Source organism: Carlito syrichta, unplaced genomic scaffold (assembly GCF_000164805.1).
Source record: "Carlito syrichta isolate Samal-C Ts95f unplaced genomic scaffold, Tarsius_syrichta-2.0.1 Scaffold287805, whole genome shotgun sequence".
NCBI classification, from domain to species: Eukaryota; Metazoa; Chordata; class Mammalia; order Primates; family Tarsiidae; genus Carlito; species Carlito syrichta.
This window is the reverse complement of record NW_007231901.1, coordinates 353,674-381,306: the sequence shown is the minus strand read 5'-3', so window position 1 is coordinate 381,306 and position 27,633 is coordinate 353,674. Positions and strand designations below refer to the sequence as shown.

The window sequence follows — 27,633 nt, the reverse complement described above, 5'->3', positions numbered from 1 at the left end:
TCAAGGTATCATTCACATTTTTATTATGCTTCTTTCTACTTGAAATTGAAAAGTTTTAACACCTGCAAGAGGTCAAAATTAAAGTGAAATCAATATTCATAAAACCCATTTGCCGCCCATTTTTCTGCCCATCATGGTTGCTCTCTCAGAGTCAGCAAGTGTTGGGTGTGCTCCAGCAAGGGAGTGTTTCCTAATGGGCTTTTTCTTTTTTTCTTTTAGGTGTTGGAAAAACAACATTGATCCAGAAAGCCAGTGAGATTTTAAAGTCCTCTGCTGTGCCCGTTGATGGATTTTATACAGAAGAAGTCAGACAGGGAGGGAGAAGAATAGGATTCGATGTCGTCACGTTGTCTGGCACCCAGGGGCTCTTATCTAGAGTTGGGTACTGACGCTTTATTCCCGTTGAGTTTTATTATCTAAGATGTCCTTCCATCTGTGTTATGGGAGCTTTTCTATTCCAGTTCCACAAGAGCTCAATTCACCAAAAGCAGTCACCCTGTTGGGTCCTTGGGTGTGAATCTGCTTTCCCTTCAGGCTCAGAGCTTCTCCCTGTACAGGTTGAACCAAATAATCTCATCCATCTTGAAGAATCTTGGGCCTTAGAGACTTCTCAGAGAAAGAAATCAGAAGTGAGACCATTGTGGGGAAAACAAGTATCCAAAAGTCATATCTTACTTATAACTTATTCCATGGGGTCATAAACGCCTCTCATGTTGAAGTCTTAGCCCTGTTTTAGTGCCGCTTTTCAAAGATAGCTGATGCCATAGCTCCCTGGCTCTGGTGATGGCCCTACCATCATAACTGCAAGGCACATGAGTGGTGGTATGGACGCTTAGTGGCAGCTCAGTTCAAAGGAGAGAAAACCAAATCAGGTCAGTTTTGCCCACTACTACTTTTTGTGTAGGTAATTTTTTGGGATGACTTAGCATATGTGGAATGCCAGCTGCTCAGCAGAGCAGCTAAAAACTAGAAATCGATACAAGAATCTTTCACCAAAGAACAGTGTCTTTTCATTCAGGTTAGAGCCTCCACCTGGAAAACGTGAATGCCGAGTTGGGCAGTATGTGGTTGATGTGACTTCTTTTGAACAGTTGGCGCTTCCTGTCTTGAGGAACGTGAGTATGTGTTTTCTGCTTTTTGAGCCCATTTGCTCTTGGTGCATTGTGGGAATTGCTGGCCATGGGAATAGAATGGCTATTGTTCTTAAATGGAGTCCAGTTTTGCATTTGACAGTTTAAAAGTCTTCAAGTGATTGAGCCTTATTAAGGATATATAACATAAATTGCTGTCACTCTGAGCCACAAGTAAATCCCTTGTCATATAAGTTCAGCATATATAAATATTTTATATTGGAAAGGCTCTGATGCCCAACTGCCAGCATTTCCAAAGGTAGGTCTTTCTTCTCTTCCCACATTTATATCTTAATGTGGTTTCATGGCACAACAGACACTTAGGAAGAGAAAATGTTATTACGTGAACATAATAACCAGTAGTTATTGAATGCCTACTAGGTACTCTAAGCACCTAACATATCACTATATGACCTTTTTCAAAACAAAACAAAAGAGCAAAAACAGGTTTGTGGACGTCTTATGACTTCTTGTCCACTTTTATTTTATTCTCTTGTCTAATTGCCCTGGCCAGAACTTCTGTTCTTAATCTTAGGAAGAAAGCATTCAGTCTTTCACCATTAAGTGCGATGTTAGCTATGCATTATTTGCATCAAGCTTATCAGGTTGAAGACATTCCCTTCTATTTCTAGTTTGTTGAGTGTTTTGCAATCAAACTGTTGGGATTTTCTGCATCTTTTGAGGTGATTATGTGATCTTTGTTTTTTACTGTATTAATATAGTGTATTGCAGTAATTGATTTTTGGAAGTTAAACCAACTTTGCTTTTTTGGAATAATCCTCCTTGGTCATGGTGCATAATCCTTTTTAGGTGTTGCTGATTTTAGTTTGCTCGTATTTTGTTGAGGATTTCTGCATCTGTATTCACAAAAGATATAGTCTATAGATTTATTTTCTTGGGCTATCTTTTTTTAGTTTGATATCAGGGTAGTACTAGTCTAAAGAATGAGCTAGGAAGTGTTCCCTACTCTTCTAATTTTTAGAAGAGTTTATTAATGGATGGTATTAATTTTTCTTTGAATGTTAATAGAATGCATCAGGGAAGCCACGTGGACTTAGGTTTTTTGATGAGCAGCATTTTAATTATGAATTCAGTCTCTTACTTTGTTATAGGTCTGTTGTTTTTTTAATTAATTACTGAGTCGGTTGTGGTAATTTGTACCTTTTAGTAATTTGTCCATTTCATCTAAGTTATCTCATTTGTTGGCATACAGCTGTTTGTAGATTCCCCTATAATTCTTTCCTCTATAATCCATTTTGTAAGGTCAATAGTGTTGTCAGTTCTTTCATTCTTATTTTAGTTATTTAAGTCTTCTCTCTTTTTTTCTTGATCAGTCTAAAGGTTTAGATGATCTTTTCGAAGAACCAACTGGCGGTGTTGTTTGTTATATATGACATGTTTTTTGTATCCATTTATCAAATATTTATTAAGTCCTGGATATCAGTCATAAATAAATCTGACATGTTTCCATTCTCTCAAAACTCTCAGTCTAGTGGGAAATGCAGACATTAAACAAATAAATTTATACTTGTCATAAATGCTGTGAAGGAAAAGAGCAGGTGCTGTGAGAGAGAGGCAAGAGGAACCAACTTCAGGCCAGGAGACCAGGAAAGAGCTCTGAGGAGGTGACACTTAAACGGAAAGGAAAGGATGGGAAGGCATTGTACTACTTCAGAGAGATAGTATCGGGATATTTGGGGAGGGCATGGGGGCTCTGGGGAGAATATTCTAGATGGCAGGAACAGATGCACTAAGACCTCAGAGCCCTGGGGCAGGTACAGGTGAAGAAGGGGAGGCTGGTGATGTGAGTAGAGCCGTGGGATGTGGGGCTTCGTGGACAACGTTAAGTAGTGTGGGTGTCACTTAATCTGTTACAGACTTACTACTTTGATTGACTTTTGTGAAAATTGAATGGGACAATTCTGTCTCAAGAACCAGTGATCAGTCTTCCAAAGATTTCCATGGTTCCAGGAGTAAAATCCAAGGTCCTTCTAATGCCTGGAAGGCCTTGTGCTATCTGGCCCTACTGACCTCCTTTACCTCATCTTGACATTCTCCAGCCATACTGATTCGGTCACATTGCCCACACCTGCCAGGTCATGCCAACCTGAGGCTCTTGGCACTTGCCATTTTCTTTGGCGGGCAGAGTGTCTTCCCAGATCTTTGCTTCTCTGATCCTTGACAGTCAGTGCTCAGCCATAATGTGTGGTGGTAGTTTCTCAAAGGCTGCTGGAGATTTTAGCTGCAACCTACTGTGCACAGCCTCTAACTTCAGCGGGCTGGCATTATTTTGCAGCCCACTGTTGGAGCCCACTGAGTTCTTTGCTTCCTCCTCCCACCTCCTTCTTTCCTAATTCATCCCTCTTGGAACTTTCCCTCTGTTCCTGGACTGGGGACTGTTGTGGCCACTATATTGTGTGGAAGAAGAGAACTGAGGACGTTTCTCCTTAGTTCTTTTCCCATCAAATACATACCTCTTTATTTAAGCATTCAAAAGGGAAATTGCTTCAAATGAAATTCCAAGTGAAGATTCTGGCTTTAGGCACTGGATCAATACAAATAATTGATTTTTACTCACCTTGCTCAGACAGAGCAGACTGAATTCTGGGAGAAGTGTGGGCACAAATGCTTAATGTTTAGCTGTGATATTATATAAAAGAACGTGTGCCGAACAGGTCAGAGCTTGAATCTGCTTTTTGATTACAAAATAAAGAAATGCAGACTTCTCCCAGTTTTTATCTTCTGGTTACCAAAGGCAACCAACCATTCACATTCCAGTTGGGAAAAGTTCCCAGTGGGGTTCTTATCCAGTCAGGGTCATCAGTATCTTTTCTGGGTCATGGAAATTTCTCTCTCATCTCACATAGTTTATTGGAATGAAAAAAAAGGAATTAGTGTTTTACCTTGTACAAAAAAAATTAAAGTAACTAGGCAACAAAAATAGGGAAGTATAAGGAGATGATTTTTAATATTGGCAATTGAAATGACTAACAAACCAAAAACTTTATAAATCACATTGAAACAAGTGAAAGAAATCCTTTGTACAAGAATACAGCATACCAGGTCATAGTGCCTAGGACCTGGGAAAATATAAACTCTGACAGTAAGGTAAGAAATATCTATGTGTAAGAAATTTCACCATGGATGAATGATAGTTGGATTTTTTTTTAATACTACAAACAAAAGAAAGAAAGAAAGAAAAAAAGGACTTCTCTGATTGGGCCAGCAGAGCTGTGCCTGTTTGTACACAGGGAAGTAAGAATGTGGCTGGGAGCAGACAGCAGCTTGAGGCAAGGGAAAGGCTGAGTCCCAGGCCCTGACGGGCACGCCTTGCCGAGGGGTTCTGGTCACAGTTCCTTCGGCAGGCGTGAAGGCAGTCGCTGGAAAGTGAAAAGCAGAGCGTGACTGGTAAGCGTTATAGACGCTAGGAAGGTTTTTGAAAGCCCTTAGCAGGGTTGAGTGTTGTTGATTGTTTTTCATCCTGTGGGTGACATCTTTCCTTATTTAAAGACATTTATTGTTTTCCCGAGCATTAAGGTTCTACATACGCATGGTAGAAAACTTGTAAAAAATGTGAAATAAAAAATAAAATATGAATAGCTCATAAGCTTATTACCGAGTTAGCCACTGTTATCACAATTTGTATTACCCTTTTTCTACACCTAGTTTTTTTATTTAGTTATTCAAACTTGGGGAAAATGCTATGTATAGTTTCACAGGCTGGGTTTGTTTTTCCTTTTAATATAATTGAGGAAAAGGGAAAGGTCTTACCACATGATCACCTTCAAAGCTGGGATGTTTTAATGGTTGCATCACATCTCATGGTATGGGTTTCCATCTTTGATTCAGCTGTTATTCCCTCAGTGCTGGACAGCCAGGTTGTGTATCACCATTGTCAATCCCCTTGCAGCAAAGCACCCTGCGTGCAGGAGTCTTTTTCTCTAACTGAGGTTGTTTCCCTGAGAAGGGTCTACAAACGGAAGTACCAGGTGGAGGGGTGTGAACTTCCAGGGTCTTGCTGGTGCTCCTGCGACTGGTGTGCCACTTAGCACCTCCCCGCCAGTATGAGCGTGTTTGTCTTGCTGCACTTTTGCCAGCACTGAGCACTGTGCTGATTTTCAATACAGAAATACACTTTGTTTCGATTTGCATTTTTTAGGGAGCTAATGGGGTCAAATGTTTTTCAGTTGTTTATTGGGTAAGTTTTCCTTAATTGAAATTGTTCATTCATTGCTCTTCCATTTTTTTTCTTTTGGCTTAGAGATATTTTATAAGGCAGATAACCTTTTTTATGTTATTGATTCTATCTTTCCAAATTTTTCACTTCGCTGTGGTAATTTCTTTTCTTCAACATAGAAAAAGTCTGTCCCAATTCCAAATCTACATAAAGGTTTGCCTGCATATTTCTTCCTCTGTGTGCTTTTTTTAAAAAAATTATGTTTTTAATTCAGTTGATTTGATTTTTATTCCTGCTGCTGAACCAGTTGACTAAAACCATTTGTTAACCCATTTCTAATTAGTTTATTAAGCTTCATTAATTATATTTAAATATATGCATGGGGTGTATGTGTGTGTGTGTGTGTTTTAGGGTTATATGTGCTCTTCCGTTGATCTGTTTGATTCTTGCATCAGTACCATACTATTTTGATTACCATGACAATTAATTGTATTATTATTATTCTGAAAATCATACTATTCATTCTTGTTTGTTCATTCTTCCAAACTATAGTAGTATTGGTGGTAATAGCAATAGTGGTGGGAGCAGCAGGAGTAAACCATTACTAAGTGCAAACTGTATGCCAGGCGTGAACTCACTTAATCCTCAGGACACTATGACTATATTCCTATCTTACAGATGAGGAAACTAAGGCACAGAGTAGAAAGTAATTTCCCGTGGTCACACTGTTTGTGTAAGTGGCATGAGCTACAGACCCAGACTTTGTTATTCATTTTAAAAAGTCTTGTATGGAGTGATAGGAGCAATACACAGCTATGATTATTTTGACATGAAGGTTATCTTAATTTTTCAGACAATCTTCATTTTCTATAACCAAAAACATAGTTTATCTCTCTCTGTTTCTTTAAAAGTTTTCTTAGTAAGGTTATTCCTAGGCCTTCTATTTTCTGATGCTACTGTAATTGGGATTGTTTTTCAGTTTTCTAACAATCAAGGTTGATAGGATAATGCTGACCTTTTCATAATGATCTTTTTGGCAACTACACTGAATGCTGTATTAAAATTTGACGCAATGTTAAATTTAACATTTTATTGGTTTTCAGTCTATCTCCTAATCACACAAAAAGATAACAATAGATTATAATGTTATAAAGAACAAAGGACATGTACTCAAAGCCTTGTTTTGCAGGCTGAACAATGTCATTTTTACAAAGATCTGTGGAAGGAATAGTAAGCTAGAATCAGAACACCTAGTGAAAACCAACATAGTTTGAACCTTATGTTTTCCTATTTGGATTAAAAGATGGCTTTAAAGTGTATTTGTTTTTGAGAGTGGGATCTGCTTTTTGATTCTGATCTGCTTTTTGATTTTGATTCTGAAAAAGACTCTGCTTCAGAAAGTCTTTGAAATGTCATTTGAAGGTGAGAGAACTCTTGTCTAGGGAAAGAGTTTTTTGTTTGTTTTTAAGTCTGACCTGGAAGTGCCACTGGTGTTTCAAGCCACTGGGCTTTAGGAAGAATTCAGAAAAATCAAGTCCTGCCAGGATCCACTCTCACAAGGTTGACGAGAACCTCAGCATTGTTTCAGAATTCCCCTCATTGTTAGGAAATGTGGCGTCTGTTTTTTTGTTCCCCCTCAGTTTCTGATTCTCTACCTCATGGTACCACATATGTGTTGCAGGATCGGCCAGGGAAGTTAAATGTTAGCTGGTGCAAACATAAAAGTCAGTTTAAAAATGACCAGTAGAGACATTCCTGCAGTGAATCAAAATAGGAAAATCAACTGAAAGTTGAGTGTGAAGTTGATGCTACAGTTTTGCAGGACCCGTCACGGCAGATCTCCCTGACGCTCGTCGACAGGAATGAGGCTCTGAGGCTTCTCACTGCTGGCCTTGGCGAGGTTCCGTGGATCGAGGTGCTGCGCAGGCATCTGCGCTGAGCCGTGATGTCTTCTTGCAGTTCTTCTCGCAGCCTACTCTCAACTCGGCCTGCAGGACTCGGGTTGAGTTTGTGTCAGCTGTTAGCCTTCCCCCTTTTACTCCCCTGCTTTGTCCTGTTTCCAGTACTGTTCTCTCTTTCCTCTCCTCCATACCAGTCTAAAGCGCCTCCTATACGTTTCATTAGAAGAGAGCTCACGTGGGGTGTGTGGGTTGTTTGCCTGACTCTGGTACTGCAGATTTGCTCATGTGTGCATTTTTCTTTTTTTGTACCAATTCTAATATAATACATTTTTAAAAATAAAGATGTGGGATACAATTCGGGTTAGGTCTACAAACATTGATTAATGTGGGTACCCTTGTTGATGAGGTAATACTAATTTTTAAAGTTCTTTTGGGTATAATTTTACTCCTAGAGAAAGTTATAAGAATAAGAATAGTGCAAGAACATCTGTGTGCTCCTTATCCAGAGTCACCTATTTTTATCATTGTAACTCCTTTTCCTTATGGTTTTGTGTGTGTGTGTGTGTGTTTGTATAAATATATAGATTGAGGGGTGGGAGGTAGCCATTTGAGAATATGTTTCAGTCATCAGGGTACTTTACTCCTAAATGTTCAGTATGATTTTTCTAAAAATAAGGATATGCTGTTACATAATGGATGTAATTATCAACCTCAGTAAATTTTACATTGAGAAGATAATCTACGATTAGTGCTCCAGCTTTGTCAATTGATTTCACAATGTTTTTTGTAACATTTCTTTTCCGCCAGTTCAGGATCCAGTCTGGATTACATTTAGTTGTCACATTTCCATAGTGTCTTTCAATCTGGAACATTTCCATAGTCATTCTTTGTCTTTCAGGACTTTGACATTTTTAAAGAATACAGTTCTATTTTAGTAGAATATTTCTCTTCTGGAGTTTTTCTGATGTTTCATTATGACCAGATTCAGCTGGACTACTGCGTACAGTAGTCTTGAGTGTCTCATCTCTGAAGACATATGATGTTTGGTGATACTAATTTTGATGACCTGATCAAGGAGTTGTCCAGTTTCTCCATTGTGTACTTACTATATTTTTTCTCGGAAACTAATGAGCAATGTGTGGGGAGATACTTTGACCATGCATATCCTCCTTATCAAATTTCTAGCCATAAATAATTTTATCTAATTTAGGTCATCTTAAGATAAAAAAATTTTTATTTTGAGTCTTTAATTGGCAAGCAAATTTAACTACTGTCTTTTGAAATACTTTCTCTAACAAGGTGAGCAGTAATTAACGCACATAAAATTACTGTGCATTGGAAAGCTGAACTAAAACAGCCATAATGGTTGATTTTTTTTCCCCCACTCTAAGCTGTACTTCTCTGTTTGTGTCCAGTTGCCTCTCTATTCATTAGAAAAACAAGTCATCATCATTTTATTGTAGCAAAAGCAATCAATTTTCTCTTCTCTTGGCTACTTTAAATATATAAAAGGATACCAGGCATCAGAGATACCAAACTTTGATCAAAAGTTTAAATATTGATTAAAATTTTTACTAAGCAAGTGAACATTTAAAAAACATTTTAGTTTCAGGAAACTATCACGTGATAAGGAAGTGGTAGGAATGAGGATATGAGGACACCTGGTCATAGCTCTTCTGCCATGGGCACAAAGCTTTGCTCCTGGCAAAGGATAGAGGTCCCTTGACCTTTAGTCATATCTGCCTGCTACAGCAGGCCTTTCTTTGTACATATTGCTGAAATGCCGGTGATACTTATTGTTCTCAGACCCAAAATATGTAATTCTTTTCGTGTAACTTAGAGCAGTGTGATTACTCCAAATACATTGAGGTTTTTGTGCCTTTACCTCTGTAGATCCTAGAAACTAGAGTGCTATTCCTTCTCATTGGAGCGAAAAGCAGTTTCTTCATGGTTAGATGAATTGCTTAGATACTGTTCTTTTTTATTTCAGAATGAAAGTGTGCAGGTGTATTGCACACGAGGTGTGGAAGGGGCTTTGGAATCAGGTGATCTTGGGTTTGACTCCAGCTCTGGCACTTTGCTCTCAGTGACTTTGGGTGAGTCACTTAAGCCCTGACTTCGTTGCTTCATCTGTAAAACAGAGATGCTAATATCAGCTATGTGAAGTTGCCCAGAGGGTAGAATACAGTAATGCTGCTGCCTTAGCCCTGGTTCCTAGGAGGTGCTAAGCAGAATGACAGTTCTGATTATTTTTCTTGAGTTGAATGAGGTGATGGACAGCAGTACCTTTGGGAGGAACTTCCTATTACAGTTTGATTTGTGTTTTCAGGGAGCCCAGAGCCAGAGTGGGGCTGTGATCTGTTATGGATCTTATAAGCCTGGATGTCTAGGCTGGTCCCAAGGCATCTGGTGTGAGAGAAGTGGAAGTTCTGGGTTCTGCCTGCCGCAGGTGACTGTCAGCCAGTAGATGTCGTTTGAGTCCCAGGACAGTTCTTGTGACTTGAAAGATTCCACAGGCAGCGTTCGAGTGCTCTTCAGTCAGATGACAGTGTGAGTGAGTTCATCTGAGCTCTGAGAGGCCATTCAGGACATCCAGGAAGAGGCTATTCAGGACATCCAGGAAGAGGCTATTCAGGACATCCAGGAAGAGGCTGTTGAGGACCTAGGCTGTTTGAGCCATGGGGAGGGGATCTCTGGCGTGCCTGGGGAGCAGCTTCTGCCCAGAGTGTGCCTAGCTGGGGAAGAGCCAGGTTGCAAGGTGCCGTCAAGCAGTCTAGACATCTTATCCTGGCTGCTCCCTGGGGACACACAATCCACGTGGCACCAGGCACCACAGGGATTATGAAACTTGAAGACTTGGAATAAGCACACATGAAGTCCGACTGGAGCCCTGCATTTTTAACTGATAACTTTAGGATGTGAGGAATTGTTGGCTGGATCAGAGGTCGCTGCTGTTACTGTCATCTGCCTCTCTGCTTCTCCAGTCTTGTGGCTATTTGGGGGAAGGGCTCTGGTCCTATGGCCTCACTTCTTGCAGATACCCACATTTCCTCCTGTAACTTTCAGTACTTGACATTCAGACAGGAGAGTTCGGAAGCCAGTGTGTCTGACACACACACAAAAAATTAGCTTGGGTGTGATGGTTCATAACTGTAATCTCAGCTCTTTGGGAGATTGAGGTAGGAGGATTGCTTGAGCCCAGGAATTCAAGACCAGCCTAGGCAACATGGCAAGACCTCATCTCTACAAAAAATCAAAAAATTAGCAGGAAATGGTGGCACGTGTCTGTAGTTTTAGCTACTCAGGAGGCTGAGATGGAAGGATTGCCTGAGCCTAGGAGGTCAAGGCTGTGGTGAGCCATGATTGTGCCACTGCACTCCATCCAGGACAACAGAGTGAGACCCCCAACTCAAAAAAAATAAAAATAAAAATGATACAAAAAAATTAAACTAATGCCACCAGAAATATTTATTATGCAAATAATTCAGAATAAGGCAGAAATCTCTTCAATTAGTTTGTGGTTCATTATTTTGGTTAAATGAAATTGGTTATTTTATGTTTACATTTTATTTGCATTTGTTTAAAAGTATGTATAAAGATAAACAATGGACCAAAGAATATCACAATTTCAGGTCTTTGGTATAACTGATAATGAAGATATTTTGTTCCTTTATGACAGTTTAATCTTTCTGAAAAGCAAGCTAGCTGAGTATAGTAACCAAAGCTATAAAAATATTCATAGTTTTTTTGTAGTCCTGGCTGACCAATTTTAGGACACTAGCTCAAGGTAACATCTTCTCTCCCAAAACAGGGGAACTAGAAGTGTGCTTTTCACAAAGAAGTTTTTCTCACTCTTTGACCAAAAATATGTAATCAGCTGAAGTGTGAGCCTAAGAGGGGTGTGGCCAGGAAGGCTGGTGAATGACAGGACTTCAGTGTGGCCTTGGGAAACGATGCCGTCTGTGTCGTCCTCCTAGGGGAGGCTCTGAGGGGAGGAGGGGTGCTCTCCAGGTAGGGTGTACCCTTGAGTATCATCACATGATCAGGAACCACCTACAGTTCTTCACGCATTCTTTACTTGAGCAGCTGCAGGTAGGAGTTACTTCGGGTGGTCCTCTCACCACATCTGGAAGTGGGAGGCGGGTACAGTTTCCCGATCGTCTTCTAACGGGCTCCTGTGAGACTGTGCATTTATCAATTCAGAGTTGGAAACAGTGGAAACAGGTTGAATGTGTGTTCACTGACCTATTTTTTGTCTCCTTCTAAAGTTGCCTTAATATATAAAGAAATTAAACAATTATGAATGTAACAGTGGTTCCTTTTCTAAGCTTGAGTATATGATCATTTGTTATTTTTTTTTTTTTTTTTTTTTTTGAGTGGAAGTCTCACTCTGTCACCCAGACTGGAGTGCAGTGGCCGCTTCCGGCCACCGCAGCCTCGACCTGCTGGGCTCTGGCGATCCTGCCGCCTCAGCCTTCCAAGTAGCCGGAATTACAGGCATGCGCTACCACGCCCGGCTGATTTTTTGATTTATTGTAGAGATGAGGTCTCGCTGCCCAGGCGGGTCTCGAACCCGCGGGCTCAGGCAATCCACTCACCTCAGCCTCCCAAAGGCGCGGGATTACAGGCTGAGCCACCGAGCCCGGCGATCATTTGTTATTTAGAAAAACAAGCAGAGTATTTATAGGCTTCTAGTGTCTTACATTCTCAATTGAATGTGAATAACTTGCATTTTTATTAGAAAATCGCAGCCTTTTTTTTTTTCAGATTCCTCAAGTTTCTGGATTATACAGAGTCCCTAGTTCTGGACAGGATGAGGATTTTATATAAGCCAAGGTTTTGAAATGAGGATTTCCACTTGGTAGAATATAACGTATACAAATGTGTTCAAATGTCTTTGTGCTAAAATTAAATGATGTAAGTGAGCTCTCGTTGGTGAATGTTCCAGAGAATTGCAGGAAGGCTGGTTGTTGAAGAGCCATGTGCTTTATATCCATACCTGTATGTTTATGTACATGGTCAGGTGCATTTGACTACCCACATGTATACATTTAAATACATACATATACATGCTTATACACATTCTTTCATATCACTTACCCTTGCCTAATTTGGCACCTTTCAAAATTGTCATTTTGTTGTGCCAAAATAGAGTTTTGTGTTTTAAATGGTAGCCTCCAAAAAGGTGACACCCACAGTAAACGTTGTCTCTGGAGGCAGCAGAATGCTCCACATACCCCTTTGGGAAGAGTCAGGTCACTTGCAGTGGGTTGCTCCTAGGGAGACAGAGCCTTTCTTGTGGGTTTGTCTGTTTTACCATCACAGACAGGTGGCCGATAACTGCTTTATTTCTCCCAAATTAGGCATTAATTTTTGAAGAAAAGGCTTGGAATGAATAGTGGCTTATGAGATAGATGCTATCCCTTCCTCCTCTACCCCACTAGCGGAAGGTGGCGCTGGTCCCTGCTGGCTGCATTCAGTTCCTTGGAAAGTAGAGATGAGGACAACCTGTCCCTACCCTAAAAGTGGAGACCAGGCATGTGTACAGCAAACTCAGTAAAAAGGCCAAAATGAAGTGAATCAGAAACATGGAAATTTGGCGGTTGTTCAGCTCTCTCTTGGGTGACGACGCTGGGCCCCTTCTTGCTTTTCCCGCTAACAAAATGAATGGAAAACATTTCGTATGTTTACATGGTCAGTAGGAAAATAGAGCACCACTTACAAGTCAGGAAAACACTGTTCCAGGACTTGCCTCCAATCACAACTGAGATTTAGACACCACCATCTCACTTTGTGTGTTCTACGAGATGTCTAACATGTTTCTGACCACACAGCTAGCTGTCTTTTCAAGCACAACTTGTGATCATCCCTGACTTAGACTATTTCAGCTGTGGACACATTCCCACTGCTCTGTGTACCATTTAAGGCTGTTAGGATCTGTCTGTCACTGGTCCACCAGCCACACTATATCATTTGTGCCTTTGACATTTGGAATTTGAGCCAAACCTAGTCTCAGACATACCCTCTGGGACTGTATTGCTGTCATTATTTAAGGAGTCTGAGAACTATCGTGGAGAGTGCATTGTAAATCTGCTTTACACAGAGTTTCCAAAGCAGTCATTTATACAAATATACATAAAATTCATTTGTCATCAGCATTCATTAAAGTGTTTATTAAATATTGTGTTGGATCCCTCCTATGAAAGGACCAAAGTCGTATCAACTTTCTGTAGGAAGGCTTTCTAGAGAGGCCATATGTATCAGTTATATGTTGCTATGTAACAAATTACCTCAAAATTCAGCAGCTTAAATCAACACAAACACTATTTTACACAACTTCTGAGGATCAGGAATCCAGGTACAGCTTAGCTAGATGGGTCTGGCTCAGGAGCTCTCAGGAGACTGCAGTTCAGCTGTCGACTAGGGCCATGGACATCTGAGTCGTGACTGGGAAAACCTCCTGAGCTCACTCACAGGGTTGCTGTAATGTCCAGTTCCCCTTGACCATTGGCGTGAGGCCTCAGTGCCTCACCACATGAACCTGCCATCGGCTGCTTGAGTGTCCTCACAGCTAGGCTTCTCTCTTTTCTCAGCGTGAGCGATTTGAGAGAGGGAGTCCAAGACAGAATCAGCAGTCTTTTTTTAAACCTTATTTCCAAAGTGATATACCATCACTTTCGCCATATTTTAGTGGTCACACGGACCCTCAGGGTGCTGCATGGGAGGGGGCAGCTTAAGGGCGTGGATCTCAAGAACTAGGGCTCATTCGAACTCTGGGAAGCTAGCTGCTGTCCTGTTCCCAGTGGGATTTTCAAGGAAATGACGGATATGAATCGGAACAAAGGCATCAGAAAGAAATCTGGAACTTTAAAGGTCGCAGTTGTGCTCGGTTTTTTCTTTTAATTCACACTCCTTTTATTTTCACGTCTTTCCACAAACCCGTATAGACCCGATCATATGCAGACATCTTTCTGTAGCAGTTATCTCCTCCTCTGCAGACTGGGAATCTCATACAACTCAAAAAAAAAAAAAGTATTGTGATTATTATGAATAAGGGCTTCCAGGCTACGGTCTCATTTCTTTTAAACCCATAGCATTGGGTACCACTCATTTTTCTGGGTGTACATAAACATCAAGCTTGGTTATTATGGGAAGCTTTCTAGAGGAAGGAAAACTGAGAAAATCTAGGTGAATTCAGGAAATTGATTTTCTGGATGCTTCAGTCCTCAAGGGAGCCCTTGGAGATGAATTCTCCAGTTACTTGCTCCATGTGGACTGTGAGAATAGTCTGACTTCCAAAGCGTAGCTGACTCACCCTGGCATGGGCGTTGGTTGGTGAGCGACTGGGGGTAGGACTCACGAACCCTTTGATCAACAGGACCTTGGTGTCCCAGCGAATGTCTTTGTCGTCTTCAGGCGGCTTCCAGCAGGGGTCCAGGGCAGAGAGTGTGTGTCATCGATGAGATTGGGAAAATGGAACTCTTCAGTCAGCCTTTCATTCAAGCTGTTCGTCAGACGCTGTCCACACCAGGGACCGTAATCCTCGGCACAATCCCAGTACCTAAAGGAAAACCGCTAGCCCTTGTGGAAGAAATAAGAAACAGAGATGACGTGAAGGTGTTTAATGTGAGTATGGCCAGTCCTCCATATCTGTGGAAACGGGGCAGGTGGTCTAAAATAGTAGATGGCTCTGAAATATATCTTTGGCTGTGAATTACTGCCTTTTTCCCCTCCCATACCAGAAGACAGGTGAGTCTGATTTTCTAGAGTTTTATAGGACTTAAATCATCCCTCTGCCTGATGAGCTTGCTGGTGGGGGAGGCACCTGGCGGTCTCAGCAGTTCTGTTGCTTTCTTCTCCCCCTCTCCCACCAGACTCCAGGACCACTCCAGCATCAGAATCGCTCATCTGAGAGGCTTGTTCTAAGCTTATCTCTTCTCAGATTGCTGGGTCAAGTTGGGATAGGGAGGCAGATAAGTATGGCTTTGTTTTAAAGGTTTTGCTTTTAAACTGACCCACCTCTGCTTGTGGGGAGGAGAGGCTGTGGCCGCCGGTGGAAGCCTAGTGTCCAAATGCCGTAGAGCAGTGCTGACTGGTAGAACCTCCCACAGTGTGGAAGGGTATGGTCTGTGTTGTCCAGTACAGCAACTGCTAGCCACAGGTGGCTATTTGTGTTTAAATTAGTGACATTTAAGTAGAATGAAAAATTCACTTCTCAATTATGCTAGCCATGCTTCTGGCATTCAGTAGCCCATGTAATCTGCTTGTCAACATGGGGTTTGCAGAGTGGCGGCATGGCGTCACCTGGGAGTTTGTGAGACATACACGTCTGTGGGCCTTGCCTTGAGGTAAGGAATCAAATTCTGTGGGGTGAGCCCCATGATCTCTGTTATAACCATCTCTCAGATGGTTGTTAGGGCCCCTGAAGCTTGAGAAGCCCAGCTATAGACCACATGTGAGACATGAGGAGTTGGGCTTATATAACCAGTGACAGTGTCTGAGTCAGTTGTAAGGGTCTCTTGTGGCCCTGCTTGCCTAAGTCTTTGCCTTTCTGTCCCCATTGTCTCTCTGCTTCCCTCTCAGATAATGTGTTGCCCTTCTCCCCCTGAGTTTGAGTCAGTGATAACCATGCTTTCGGCTAAGCTCTGCTCATACCCCTCCCTCCCCACCCCACAGTTTAAAAGCTCCCTGGCCCTGCAGGTGTCAAGTGAACAAGTCAGACAGGCAGGGCCACTTCCATCAGAGAGAGCAGAGAGTGAGCTATAGTTGCAAAGTACCTGTGAAGGTCTTATATGACTGATTATTTTTATCCCTGATTAAAATGTCACTATGGCCCACTGGCTCTAGTGAGGCATCCACATGTTGCCAGCAGAATGTTCTGTGCTGTGGCAGTAAATGACTGTTAGGGTTAGGCCGGCCAAACTTGGGAAAATGTGTGCATTCCTTCATTTACTTATTTGGTAATATTGATTGAGCATCTGCTATGTGCTAGTGACTGTTCTAAGTCTTGGGGATACTGTGGTGAACAAGACTGGCCAGTTCTTTTACTTGTAGAGCTCACATTTTGGCTCAGGAGCATGTGAGCAGACATTTAAGCAACTTCAGATACTGATAAAGGCCCCCAAAAAAGGAAACCAGGGCAAGTGGTAAGTGGTAGTTAGGGCAGGAGTAGAGAGGGTGATCAGGGAAAGCCTTTCTAAGGAGGTGGAGTTTGAGCAGAGCCCCGAGAGCCCTGAAATGTCCTCAGTGGCTTCCTTGGCTGGGGGGCTTTTGTCTCCAGTTGTTTTTTTTGTTGTTGTTTGTTTGTTTTTGAGTTGGAGTCTCACTCTGTCACTCAGACTAGAGTGCAGTGGCCGCTCCAGGCCACCACAACCTCGACCTGCTGGACTCCAGCGATCCTTCCGCCTCAGCCTTCCAAGTAGCCGGAATTACAGGCATGCGCTACCACGCCCGGCTGATTTTTTGATTTATTGTAGAGATGAGGTCTCGCCACCCAGGCGGGTCTCAAACCCGCGGGCTCAGGTAATCCACTCACCTCAGCCCCCCAAAGGCGCGGGATGACAGGCTGTGCCACCATGTGGCCTTCTCCATCACTTTATGTGGCCTCCATGTTAGAGGCTTTTGTCATGATTGTAGAGTTTCCGTGGAAGTAGAGGCAACAAATAGTGAAAGATTATGAAAGATAATTCGTTTTCAGGGCCGACAGTCTTCTAGGCTGAAAGACGGAGAAATTGCTAGTGTTAAACTCAAGGGATTGGCAAACGAATCTAATCTAAAAGTCCTAAGGAGGTATTGAAGGGAGCTGACTGTTATTTCCAAAAATAAATGGTGTATGTTAAGATAATAACACATTTCCTTCTCTCAAGACTGGAAATTATTTTCCAGGCAAGGTAATCATCGTACTTAATGATCTGTAAATAAAGTGATTAGCTTTGAGTTAATTATGTAACAGATAAGGGCCGACACACCCTGTTGTTTTTGTGCTACTTTGAGCTTTGTGTAGTCCCTCTGTTCCTATTTTATTTTTTTGTTAAGTGTTACTTTATAAATGAAGAACTTCATTTTCCTTATCTGCAAACTTAGGGGTTGGATTAGATATTGTTTTGAGTCTGTTCCATTACTAACATGTGGTGAATTATATGAATTCATGTTTGAGAGTGTCCTTTGCATCTAGCACTTAGTCCATGGTACAGATACATGTCAGTCATGATCCCTTTTCTCAAGAAAAACAAACCATGGAATGGTTAAAATCTGGGGCAGAGAAGAGAAAACTCTGTTTGAGCAGAGGGAGTGGGGAGAGATGTACAAAGAAACTTGTTCTCTGGTGGATTCTTGGAGAAGGACATGGGAAAAAGGAAGGGAGAACATTCCAGGCAAGGAAATAAGCTATGGAAATGGGTGGGTGGATAACAACTACCCCTTGCTACCAGCTGAGCTTGCACAGTGTAAGGTTGGGACTGACCTCATGATATGGGGGAAGTATACCACACAAAATTGGTGATATTATTTGGACTTTTTGTTCTCATTAGTATTGGATGAGCAGAATATTCATTCTCAGAAAAACATCTGCGAACACTTCTGGTTCTAGACAGGATGGGATAGACACACTTCTCCCTAGTTCCCCTCCTAATGTGGCAGAAACTTTGGATGTTAGATAAATATTTAAAAAATTAAAAAAGACTTGAAAGGTGGAAAGAAAAAGGCAGACTACTAAGAACCTGAGGATCCAAGGAATGACATGGCAGACACAACTAAAAATCACTTGAAATGACTATCTCAATTTGAATGAGAAAAGATAATCAACAGATCTCAACAGCAAGATGACACAATTGTTGAAGTTAGAGGACAGTGATTTTAAGACAGCTATCATAAAAATTATTCCACAATCAATTACAAACATGCTTGAAACAAATGAAAAATAGAAAGTCTCAAAAAAGAAATGAAAAGTTTCAGCCAAAATATCAAAAATAGAAGAATTAGATGAAAATTTTAGAATAGTAGAGTACAATGACCAATTTTAAAAGTCATTGAATGGACTCATCAGCAGAATGGAGATGAAAGAAGAAAGAATCATTGAACTCGAAGGTAGAACAATAGACATTATTCAACGAAGAGCAGACTAAAAAGAAAAAAAAAATCAACAGAGCCTCAGCAACCTGTGAGACTATATCAGGTCTGACATTTATGTCATTGAAATGCCAGGAGAGGAGAAAGTGTGGGGCTGAAAAAGTGTTAGAAAAAATAATGGCTACTATTTCCCCATATTTAGCAAAAGACAAACGTACAACTTCAATGAACCCCAACAAAATAAACCTAAAGAAATCCATGCTAAGACATATCATAGTCAAACTTACAAAAACTAAATACAAATAACAAGTTTTGAAAGCAGTGAAAGGAAAACAACACCCTACCTATAGAGTAAAAACAGTTTGAGTGACAAATTTCTCATTAGAAACCTCAGAGGTCACAAGGAAATAATATAACATTTTTCACGTGTTGAAAGAAAAGAACTGTCAACCCATAATTCTATGTTCGATGAAACTATCCCTCAGGAATGAAGGGGAAGTTGAGACATTCACAGATGAAGGAAAGCAAAAAGAATTTGTTGTGAGCAGACCTACTTTAAAATCATGGCTAAAGGAGTTTATCTAATTAGAAAGGAAATGATAAAAGAAGGGGTCCTGGAACATCAGGTAGAAAGAAAGAACAATGGAAAAGGCACAATTATGGGTGAATACAGTAGGCTTTTCTTTTTCTCTTGAGTTTTTAAAAATGATGACAGTTAAGACAAAAATGATCATATTCTCTGATGAATTTTTTTAAAATGGATAAAAAAGGAAAGAAAGAAAGAAGAAAGAATGGTAAGGAAAGTAAAATCCTACTAACGGAATCTTCGGTACCTCCTGTTGTCCGGTCGGAGAAATTGTTCTCACTAAGAGAAATTGGCTATGGAATATCATCAGTCATCTATTCAGTAAATATTGAACGCCCACTGTGTGTCAAGTACCGCTGTATCCACTGGAGGTTCAGCAGTGAACAGAACAGTCCCTGCATTCACAGAGTGGGAGGAGACCTACTAAACAAGTCCATGTGAAATGTGTCAGGAGGTGATAAAGCGCTGTGGAGGAAGAAAAGAAGAGCAGGGTGGACAGGGTTGGCTGGAGGTAGAGGCGAAATCATACAGAGGGTTCGGGGAAGACCTCACTGATAAAATGCCATTTGAACACAGGCTGAAGGACATAGGCGCATGTGGCTAGTGGATATCTGGGAGAAGGACAACATGTTCGTCCATTCTGTGCAGCACTGACAGAATACCTGACACTGGATAATTTGTAAGGAACGGAGATTTACTTCTTACGGCTCCGGAGGCTGAGAAACCCAAGGTTTAGGGACCAGCATCCCATGAGCACCTTCGTGCAGTGCCGTCCATGGCGGAAGGTGAGAGAGCGAGAGGTCGTGCCTGAGCGAGAGGGAAAGAGGGCTGAGCTCATCCTTTCATTAAGAGCCGACTCCTGCCGTAACGCTCACTCCCACAGTCATACCGTTAATCCGTTCGTGAGGACTGCCCTCACAACCTGATCACCTCTTAACGGTCACACTTGCCAACACTGTTGCATTGGGGATTAAGTTCCTCACACGGGGGTTTTGGGGGACACATTCAAACTATAGTAAGTGGCTTATTGGCTCTTGAACAATTGTTTGTCCTTCAGAACTTCTAGAGGACGTTACCATTGTATTCCATTGAGTTTTTATGAGAATGGGTTATAGATGTATACTGTCTTCTAGTTACTACCATAACATTGACAATATTATGAACAACTTTAGAGCTTTTTGAAGCAGAAGTCCTCATAGTATGATTAAGCCTGGCATTTAGACCATGGAATACACATGTTCTTGGCAGCGGTATGTGGAAAAACTTTTGTCCTCTGATTCCAACCACTGTGTCATCTTGCTGTTAAGATCTGTTGATTGCCTTTCTCATTCAAATTGAGATAGTCCCAATTCTTGTCATTTCAGGTGATTTTCAATTATGTCTACCTTGTCATTTCTTGGGTCCTCAGGTTCTTAGCCAGTTTGCCTTTTTCTCTCCACTTTTCAGTTCTTTTTTAAAAATATATATTTAACATCCAGCGTTTCTGTCACAGTTAGTAGGAGAACCCGGGAGAAGTGTTTCTATCCCATTTGCTCTTTCATTCAAACTAACTGCCTGCTAACTTGTTTAATATGATCAATGTTTGCTCAGTTTTCTCCTTAGTTTTTTAAAAAGAATCTGAGTTGGTGATATCACAAGTTTGTTTCTATCATGGTTGGACTGGACACTGTGAGACACAGTACTTCACTGGTCTGCTGGGCACAGATGTAATACCAGGTTTTGCTTATGTAAGCTGACTCTAAGGAATCTTCTAGACCAACAGAACGATGGTTCTGGGGATTTAGAAACTTCTGCCATGTTGCAGGTTCAGGTATCGATACTGGCTTTCCTGAAGGTTACGTTCTTTCAGAAGTTTGGTTGAATGTTTTTCTCATGTCTTTGGGGTTTTTGCTCACCAAATATAATGACTGAAAATTGTTTTTGTTTTTCACTTATTTCAATATTTGGATATTTGAGGCTAATTGTGGGAAAACATGTAATAATAATATTAATGCTAAAGGAGCAAAAGATGGAGGCCTTTGTGGATCAAGATCACTGGAAAGAGCTGTGTGTACTTTTTTCGTTTTCTAATCAACAATATGAAAACAATATTTTAATTCCTGCTGTTTACTTTAAATATATATATACAAATTTAGTAGTCTTAGTGTCATTTAGAAAACATATTTCATTTGATTTTCTTTGAAATATTTCCTGGTTGGGAATGCTGAAAGATGTTATCTGTTGGGGGGACAAGAGAGATGCCTGGAGCCTGTGGAGCATTTACGTGGGATACTAAGGTGGCCACCAATGTGGAGCACCTGGTGCTAGGTGCTGTGCCCAGTAATACAGGTACATTAGTACTGTAGACATCACAGTAACCTTGCGAGGTAGGTAACTTGATCTCCATTTTATTCATGAGCCAGTTGAGGCATAAAGAGGTTACATACCTTGTCCAAGGTCATTCCTTGTCCAAGGTCATTGGCAGACAGATGCTTCAGACCTTGGTCAGGCTGAGTGTTAAGCCTGAATGTTTATGTAGTTCTGCTGCACTGTTGCTTTCACTGATACGGTGATTCTGGTGATTTTGCTATAAATGTTCATATTTTTAGAATTTTTTTGGTTTTCTACTGTATAAAAATGTTTATATAAAGTCTATTTTAATTTCTGAACTCAGAGCCATTTAAACCTGCTTTTTCCATAAAGCTATTTTTATTCTTTTAATTTTTATTTGTGAATTGCAAGATTATGATAATAATGGGCACTAGGTAGGTCTTAACTTCCCTCCAGTTTGGACTGTTTTGTACCTCCTCTTCCTTTCCCTACTGTGTGTTATTTTTTGCCAAGCAAGATATACACTTTTCATCTTACCAGGAATTTAATGCTGTCTTCTAGGCCCATGCACTTCTGTGCCATAGATGCAGAGCTGGGGTTGGGAGCTCATTTGTCAACTTCTCAATGAGAAGTCACTAGGTAGTCAGTTTCTTTCATAGGAATTAAGAAGCTAATTCTAAAATTCATATGGAATTGCAAGGGGCCCTACCAAAACGATCTTGAAAAAGAGCAATGTTGGATGACTCATAAGATTTTAAAACTTACTACAAAGCTACCATAGTTGAAACAGTGAAGCACTGGCATAAGGGTAGACATATATGAACCAGTGGAATGGAATTGGAAGATGAGAAATAAACCCTAACATCCCTATATCTGTGACCAGTTGGAACTCACAAGAGTGCCAGGACATTTTAATGGGCATAGAATAGTTTTTTTAAACAAATGGTACTGGAACAACTGGATATCCACACCCAAAGGAATGAAGTTGGATCCTTACTCCGCACCATACACAAAAAAATGACTCAAAGTGGATTGTAGGCCTGACTGTAAGAGCTTAAATGATAAAACTTTTAGAGGCATATGTAGGAGTAAATCTTTGTGAACATGGGTTAGGCAAAGCCTTGTTTGATACAACATCCAAAGCATAAGTGACAAAAGAAAAAAAGGAAAAAATTGGCATTCATCAAAATTAAAAACGTTTGTGTTTCAAAGGACCTCATCAAGAAAGTGAAAAGGCAGCCCACAGAATGGGCAAAAATATGTGCAAATCATATATATGAAAAAGACCTGTAACTTGGAATATATAAAAGACTCTAACAACTCAACAGTAAAAAGGCAAACCAGTTAAAAAATGGGCAAAGGATCTGAATAGACATTTCTCCAGAGAAGATACACAAGCAGCCAATAAGCCTTTGAAAACATGTGTGACATTATTAGTTATCAGGGCAATGCAAATCAAAACCACAAAGAGTCACCACTTCACACCCACCAGGATGACTATAATAAAAAGAAAGAAATGAAAAGTAACCGATACTGGGGAGTATATGAAAAAATTGGAAACCTTATACACTGCTGGTGGGAATGTAATGATGTAGTTACTGTGGAAATCAGTTTGACAGTTCCTCAAAAAGTTAAACATGAGTTACCCTATAAGCCAGCAAGTCCATGCCTAGGTATATACCCAAAAGAATTGAAAGCATACGTTCATGCAAAAACTTGTGCATCAGTGTTCATAGCAGCATTAGGCATAATAGCCAAAATGTGGAAACAACCCAAATGTCCATCAGCGGATGTGTGGATAATCAAAATGTGGTATAGCCATACAAGGGGGTGTTTGGCAGTAAGAAGGAATGCAGTACTGATACATGCTACTTCATGGGCGAATTAATGTCACATTGTGCCTAGTGAATGAAGACAGTCACAGAAGTTCATATATTGTATGATTCTGTTTATATAAAATGTCAAGAAGAGGCAAATTTATAGACACAGTAAGTGGAGTGGAGGTTGCCAGAGGCTGGGGGGAAGGAGAAAAGGGAATGACTTGAATGGGCATTTTCTTTTTGGAGTGATGAAAATGTTTTCAGATAGTGATGATGGTTGTAAACTCTGGATATACGAAAACCCTCTGAATTCTGTCCTTAAGAAGGTGAATTTTAGGATATATGAATTATATCTCAATAAAGCTATTGTATATGCATGCACGCGCGCACGCACACACACACACACACGTGTCAGTAGACCATCCCACCATTCTCCCTCCTCTAGGAAAATACCGTGTTACCACTCTGAATATTGAAATATGTCCCTTTCTGACATGGACATTGGGTTTTTGAAAACCTCGTTGACAAAATAATTCTTGGTTTAAAAGCTTTAATCTTCCAGAAAAAGTAAAATTATAAGATTTAGCCTCATGACTGGTCCTATTTTTAGGTTCAATAAAATGAAATAGAGAAAAGACTGTAACAGAGACAACAGTGAGTACTGTCCATTTTGTTTTGTTTTCCCTTGCTTAGAAATTTTCAGGGCCCTTTCCATACAGTTTCAAGGAAATGCATGTGGTTTTGCTTTGTTTTCTTGCACATAGTTATATACTAAGAGACATTTCCCCCTGCCTGTCTGTCCACATGCTCCGTTTTGGGGGTGTTAACAAGGCCCAAGTTGCTGACTACGACTCCTCAACCTTTCTGTGATCCCAAGAGGCATGGAGGAACCTGAATGCTTAAAGTAGTCAGAGCCTTTGCAATCTTTGACCTCTCAGCTGTAGTTAAAAGACTCTCCTTAGCTCAGAGTTTTTGTAATATTTACTGAGCTTTCACCATGTGCCAGATACCATGTTAGGTTCTGGAGGTAACAGGATGAATGAGACATGGCCCCTGTCCCCAGGGAGCTCATAGTCTTATCCTCACTGTGCCTAGGATAAATTCTTGCCAAGGGCCTTTCTAAAGCCACTAGGCAGGGGCAGGGGTAAGGGTTCAGGTTTCACCGGGCTTGCTTTCTTAAGCCTGCAGAACAGAAATGGTTGGGTGGGTGGGGGTTACTGTGTTCCTTTCTGCAGTCTTCATTTCTTTTTTTCTGTTCCCAACTCCCAGTGCCCTCTTCTAATTAGCCTCTCAGGAAAGACTTTCTGCAAGAATTTGGTGGCTGAATACAGAGTAGACTAGAATTTCACATAAGGGAAAGACCCGCGAGGTTGGCAGATGCTGTGATCCTTGTTCTTGTGTTTGGGAGTGTGTCTCTGTATTCAGGGAACACTGTAAGTGACAGTGCATACAGTCCTACATAAACATCTTACCGCATCGTTTTCAGAAATCATCTTAGGGAAATCAGAGGGTATCAAAATATTAATATTGTAGTGTTTGCATTCTGCTCATTAATTTTGTAATTAATTTTTAATTTATAATTGACTAATTGTACATATTTATGGGATACAGTGTGATGTTTCAATGCATACATACATTGTATAATGGTCAAATCAGGGTAATTTCCATATGTACTACTTTAAATATTTATCATTTCTTTGTGGTGCAGCATTCAAAATCTTCTTGCTATCATGAAATACACACTACTTTGTTTGCTGTGGCTATCATACTGTGTTACAGAATACATTCCAGAACAAATTCTCTGCCTATTCAGCCACATCGTACAGTCTCACAGAGTCCAGGTGGAGGCAGAAGCCACCGTAATGCCTAGTGAACTCAGGGTGGAAGGAAAGGGCCCTCGTGGCTCTGCGTCTGCCCCCGTGCTTCCTCCACAGGCTGCTGAGGCTGTCTGCCTGGAGGCTCCCAGCGAGCCTGCCAAGTTCACATCCCCAGAGGCCTGCCTGCCACCCTCTTGCCTCTGTTCCATAGCAGGTGGATTTCTTGGCTGCAAGCAACCCGGAATGGACTTTGGCTAATTTAAGAGAAAACCGCAACAAAAAGCTTTCTAGTCTGTGCACTTTTTTCACCAAGCCAAAGGAAAAGTTGACAGTCTTCGTTTCAAGTGGTGCCAGCTCTGCCCTGGGATCAACGCAGCCAGGACCAGTGGAAGTGGAGCGGGTGGGGGTGAGGGCGGGCTCTCTTCAGCCACTTGCTGCCTTCGCTCCCCTGGGATGCAGATTCTCAGGAGTCGCCAGAGCCTGGCCTGCCCACTCCTTGGCTGGCCGAGTGGACCAAGACTGCAGTCTCTCCAGGTCAGGGTGCTGTTGCGAGATGGGTAGGTGGGCACTGGGAACCGAAGGTGATGAATCTACTGTGCATCTTCTCAGACACGTGTGGAGACTACTGTGTTCTCAGCCCTCTGCTGGACACGGCTGTCAAGCCCGGGGGTGTGACCCCTTCCTCGGGCCTGCCCACACCGAGCCCGGAAAGGCTTCCATGCTCTCCCTCTTGCCAGGATCCTCTGCTCAGGCCCTGCTCTGGCATCCTCTGCAGTCCACTCCCAGAACTGCACCCAGGCATCTCCGCCTGAGGACGCTTTCCTGGCCCTCATTCCGCCCACTCCTCCTGCCCCTCCGGACTCATCATGGTCGTCCTCATCCATTCCTCCGTCCTGGTCCGCAGGCTCCATGAGGTCAGGGTTCTTGTCTGCCGCTCTTCTCTGCCCACCTCGCCTGGCCTGGTGGCTGGCCATCCCCCACCGCCCCATCAGTGGATGTCGTGCAGACTGAGCCAGGAGACACAGCGATGGGAAAAGAGACGGCCGGCCCTCACCCTGGAACACTCCTTGGGATTGTGTGACCGTGAAGGAAAAATGGTCCAAAGGATGGCCAGGTCGAGCGTGAATAAACTCTTTGGTACTTTTGTTTGTGTTGTGGTGGTGTTATTTATAGAGAACACACACTGGGGCTGGAGGCCCGAGGAAGTCTGTCCCGGGGCCCCCTCCCTTCTCAGGGCCCCGGCTTCCTCCCCTTCCAGAGAGCAGTCGGAGTTCCAGAAGAGACATGGCGCTCGCTGAGGCTCCCCCGGGTCTGGGCAGTTTGTGACTGGTGGGCTTGCCCCTGCCCTGCGCCCCAGTGGGTTGCCGGTCCTCCCTCCCTCGGAGGCTCCTCCTCCTCAGGCAGACCTTGCTGGGGCCGCCCACCCTGCATTCCCGTCACCCATCCCAGCTGCCTCGAGAGCTCAGGCCACAGCTCTTCCCTGGGCTGACATCTGCCTGGGATCCAAACCCGCGTCCCCCTCCTCAGCTGCCGCTTGCAGAAGCTGACGGTAGGGCCCGGTGGTGCCCGTCCTGTTTCCCAGTGCCCCAAAGAGCGGGTCCTCCTCCCCTGCCTCTGCCCCTCTCAGCCCTCCAGGTGTCCCTTCAGAAAATCACCCACGGGGCTGCAGAGAAGGGAAGGAGCTCTGAACTCTGCTCTTGTGCTTCTTCCCAGGTCACCAAGGAAAACAGAAACCACCTTCTGTCGGACATCGTGACGTGTATTCAGAGCAGCAGGAAGTGAAGACACATGCGCTCCTGCTTTGCTGCACGTGAGGGAAGTGCCTGGCTCACCAGGAGCCCAACAGGGACCCAGCCTGTGGAGGCTTTGTGCCCTTAGGGTTTTGAAACCCTGTAGGCTTTTCCGGGGAAGCTTGACAGCTGTTTTCCATAAAATGTTTAAAAGATCAAATTAGCCTTGCCGCCGGACTGACGGAGCAAGAGTAACAATCCACTGTGGCGTATTTATGCTGAAAGATTTGTTTATTTCCTCCTGCAGTCGTGCGCATGATTTGGGTAAATGATGAGATGAGGAATGCTTTCCGAGTCAGATGGAATTTTCTCCCATTGAAGTTCATAAGTATGTCCAGGGGAAGGGGAGAAGAGAGTTCACTACCTAATCGGTTTTGCATGCCATGAAAATTAAAGTCCTCTCCAGGTGCAGCTTTAGTCTCATGTAACTTCAAGTGGTAGCAGTGGTTTGATTTTTTTAAATTCTTGCTTAAAAAGAAAACCAGTGTAGGTTCTCTTCCCCCATCTCTCATTGTTTGCTCGCTGCTAATAAATAGAACAGAATTCTTGATGGTTGCAGACACGAGTTCTTGTGTGGGAGGGATGCACAGTCACTAGAAATGTTGACACCAAGGAACGAGGGCTCAGTTCTACAGGTTCACACGAGAGTCCTGCTTTGGCCAAGCTAACTTGGGCTCATTGTTTAGCCTTTCTGCAGGCTTTCCTTTCAGAAGCGGGGAAATGGTTGTCCTCAGAGGAGGGTGATGTCACACCACAAAGGAAACCACCGTGAACCACTCTGCAGAACCCTTGGTGAGTGCGCAGGGCCAGGGACTGGGCCTGTCAAGAATAAAGCCATAGGTTCTGCAAAACTGTGGGCGCTGAGAAAAAGTGAAAAATGATCTTGAAAGATAAGGTTCAACCCATAAGAAGGGACACTTGTAGGAAAGGTAGGAAAGTAGGAAAAGCTGTCAAAACTACAGAATTCACAAAAGATTAAAAACTCTTCCCTAAGTGTTGAATGGTACTGGAGTGATTAACAGCTTAGTGTGTTTA

General features: G+C 42.2%; 1 protein-coding gene across 1 annotated transcript; it reads left to right on the top strand.

Moving 5' to 3' along the window:
* Positions 1-206: 206 nt before the first annotated feature.
* On the top strand, positions 207-27,148 carry NTPCR (nucleoside-triphosphatase, cancer-related; the record flags this gene model as incomplete). The annotated part of the gene is made up of 4 exons (XM_021709973.1): positions 207-382; positions 1,019-1,115; positions 14,625-14,834; positions 26,522-27,148. Coding segments are annotated over 4 exons (552 nt in total), but the record flags the coding sequence as incomplete, so codon positions are not given.
* Between the last annotated feature and the right edge of the window lie 485 nt (positions 27,149-27,633).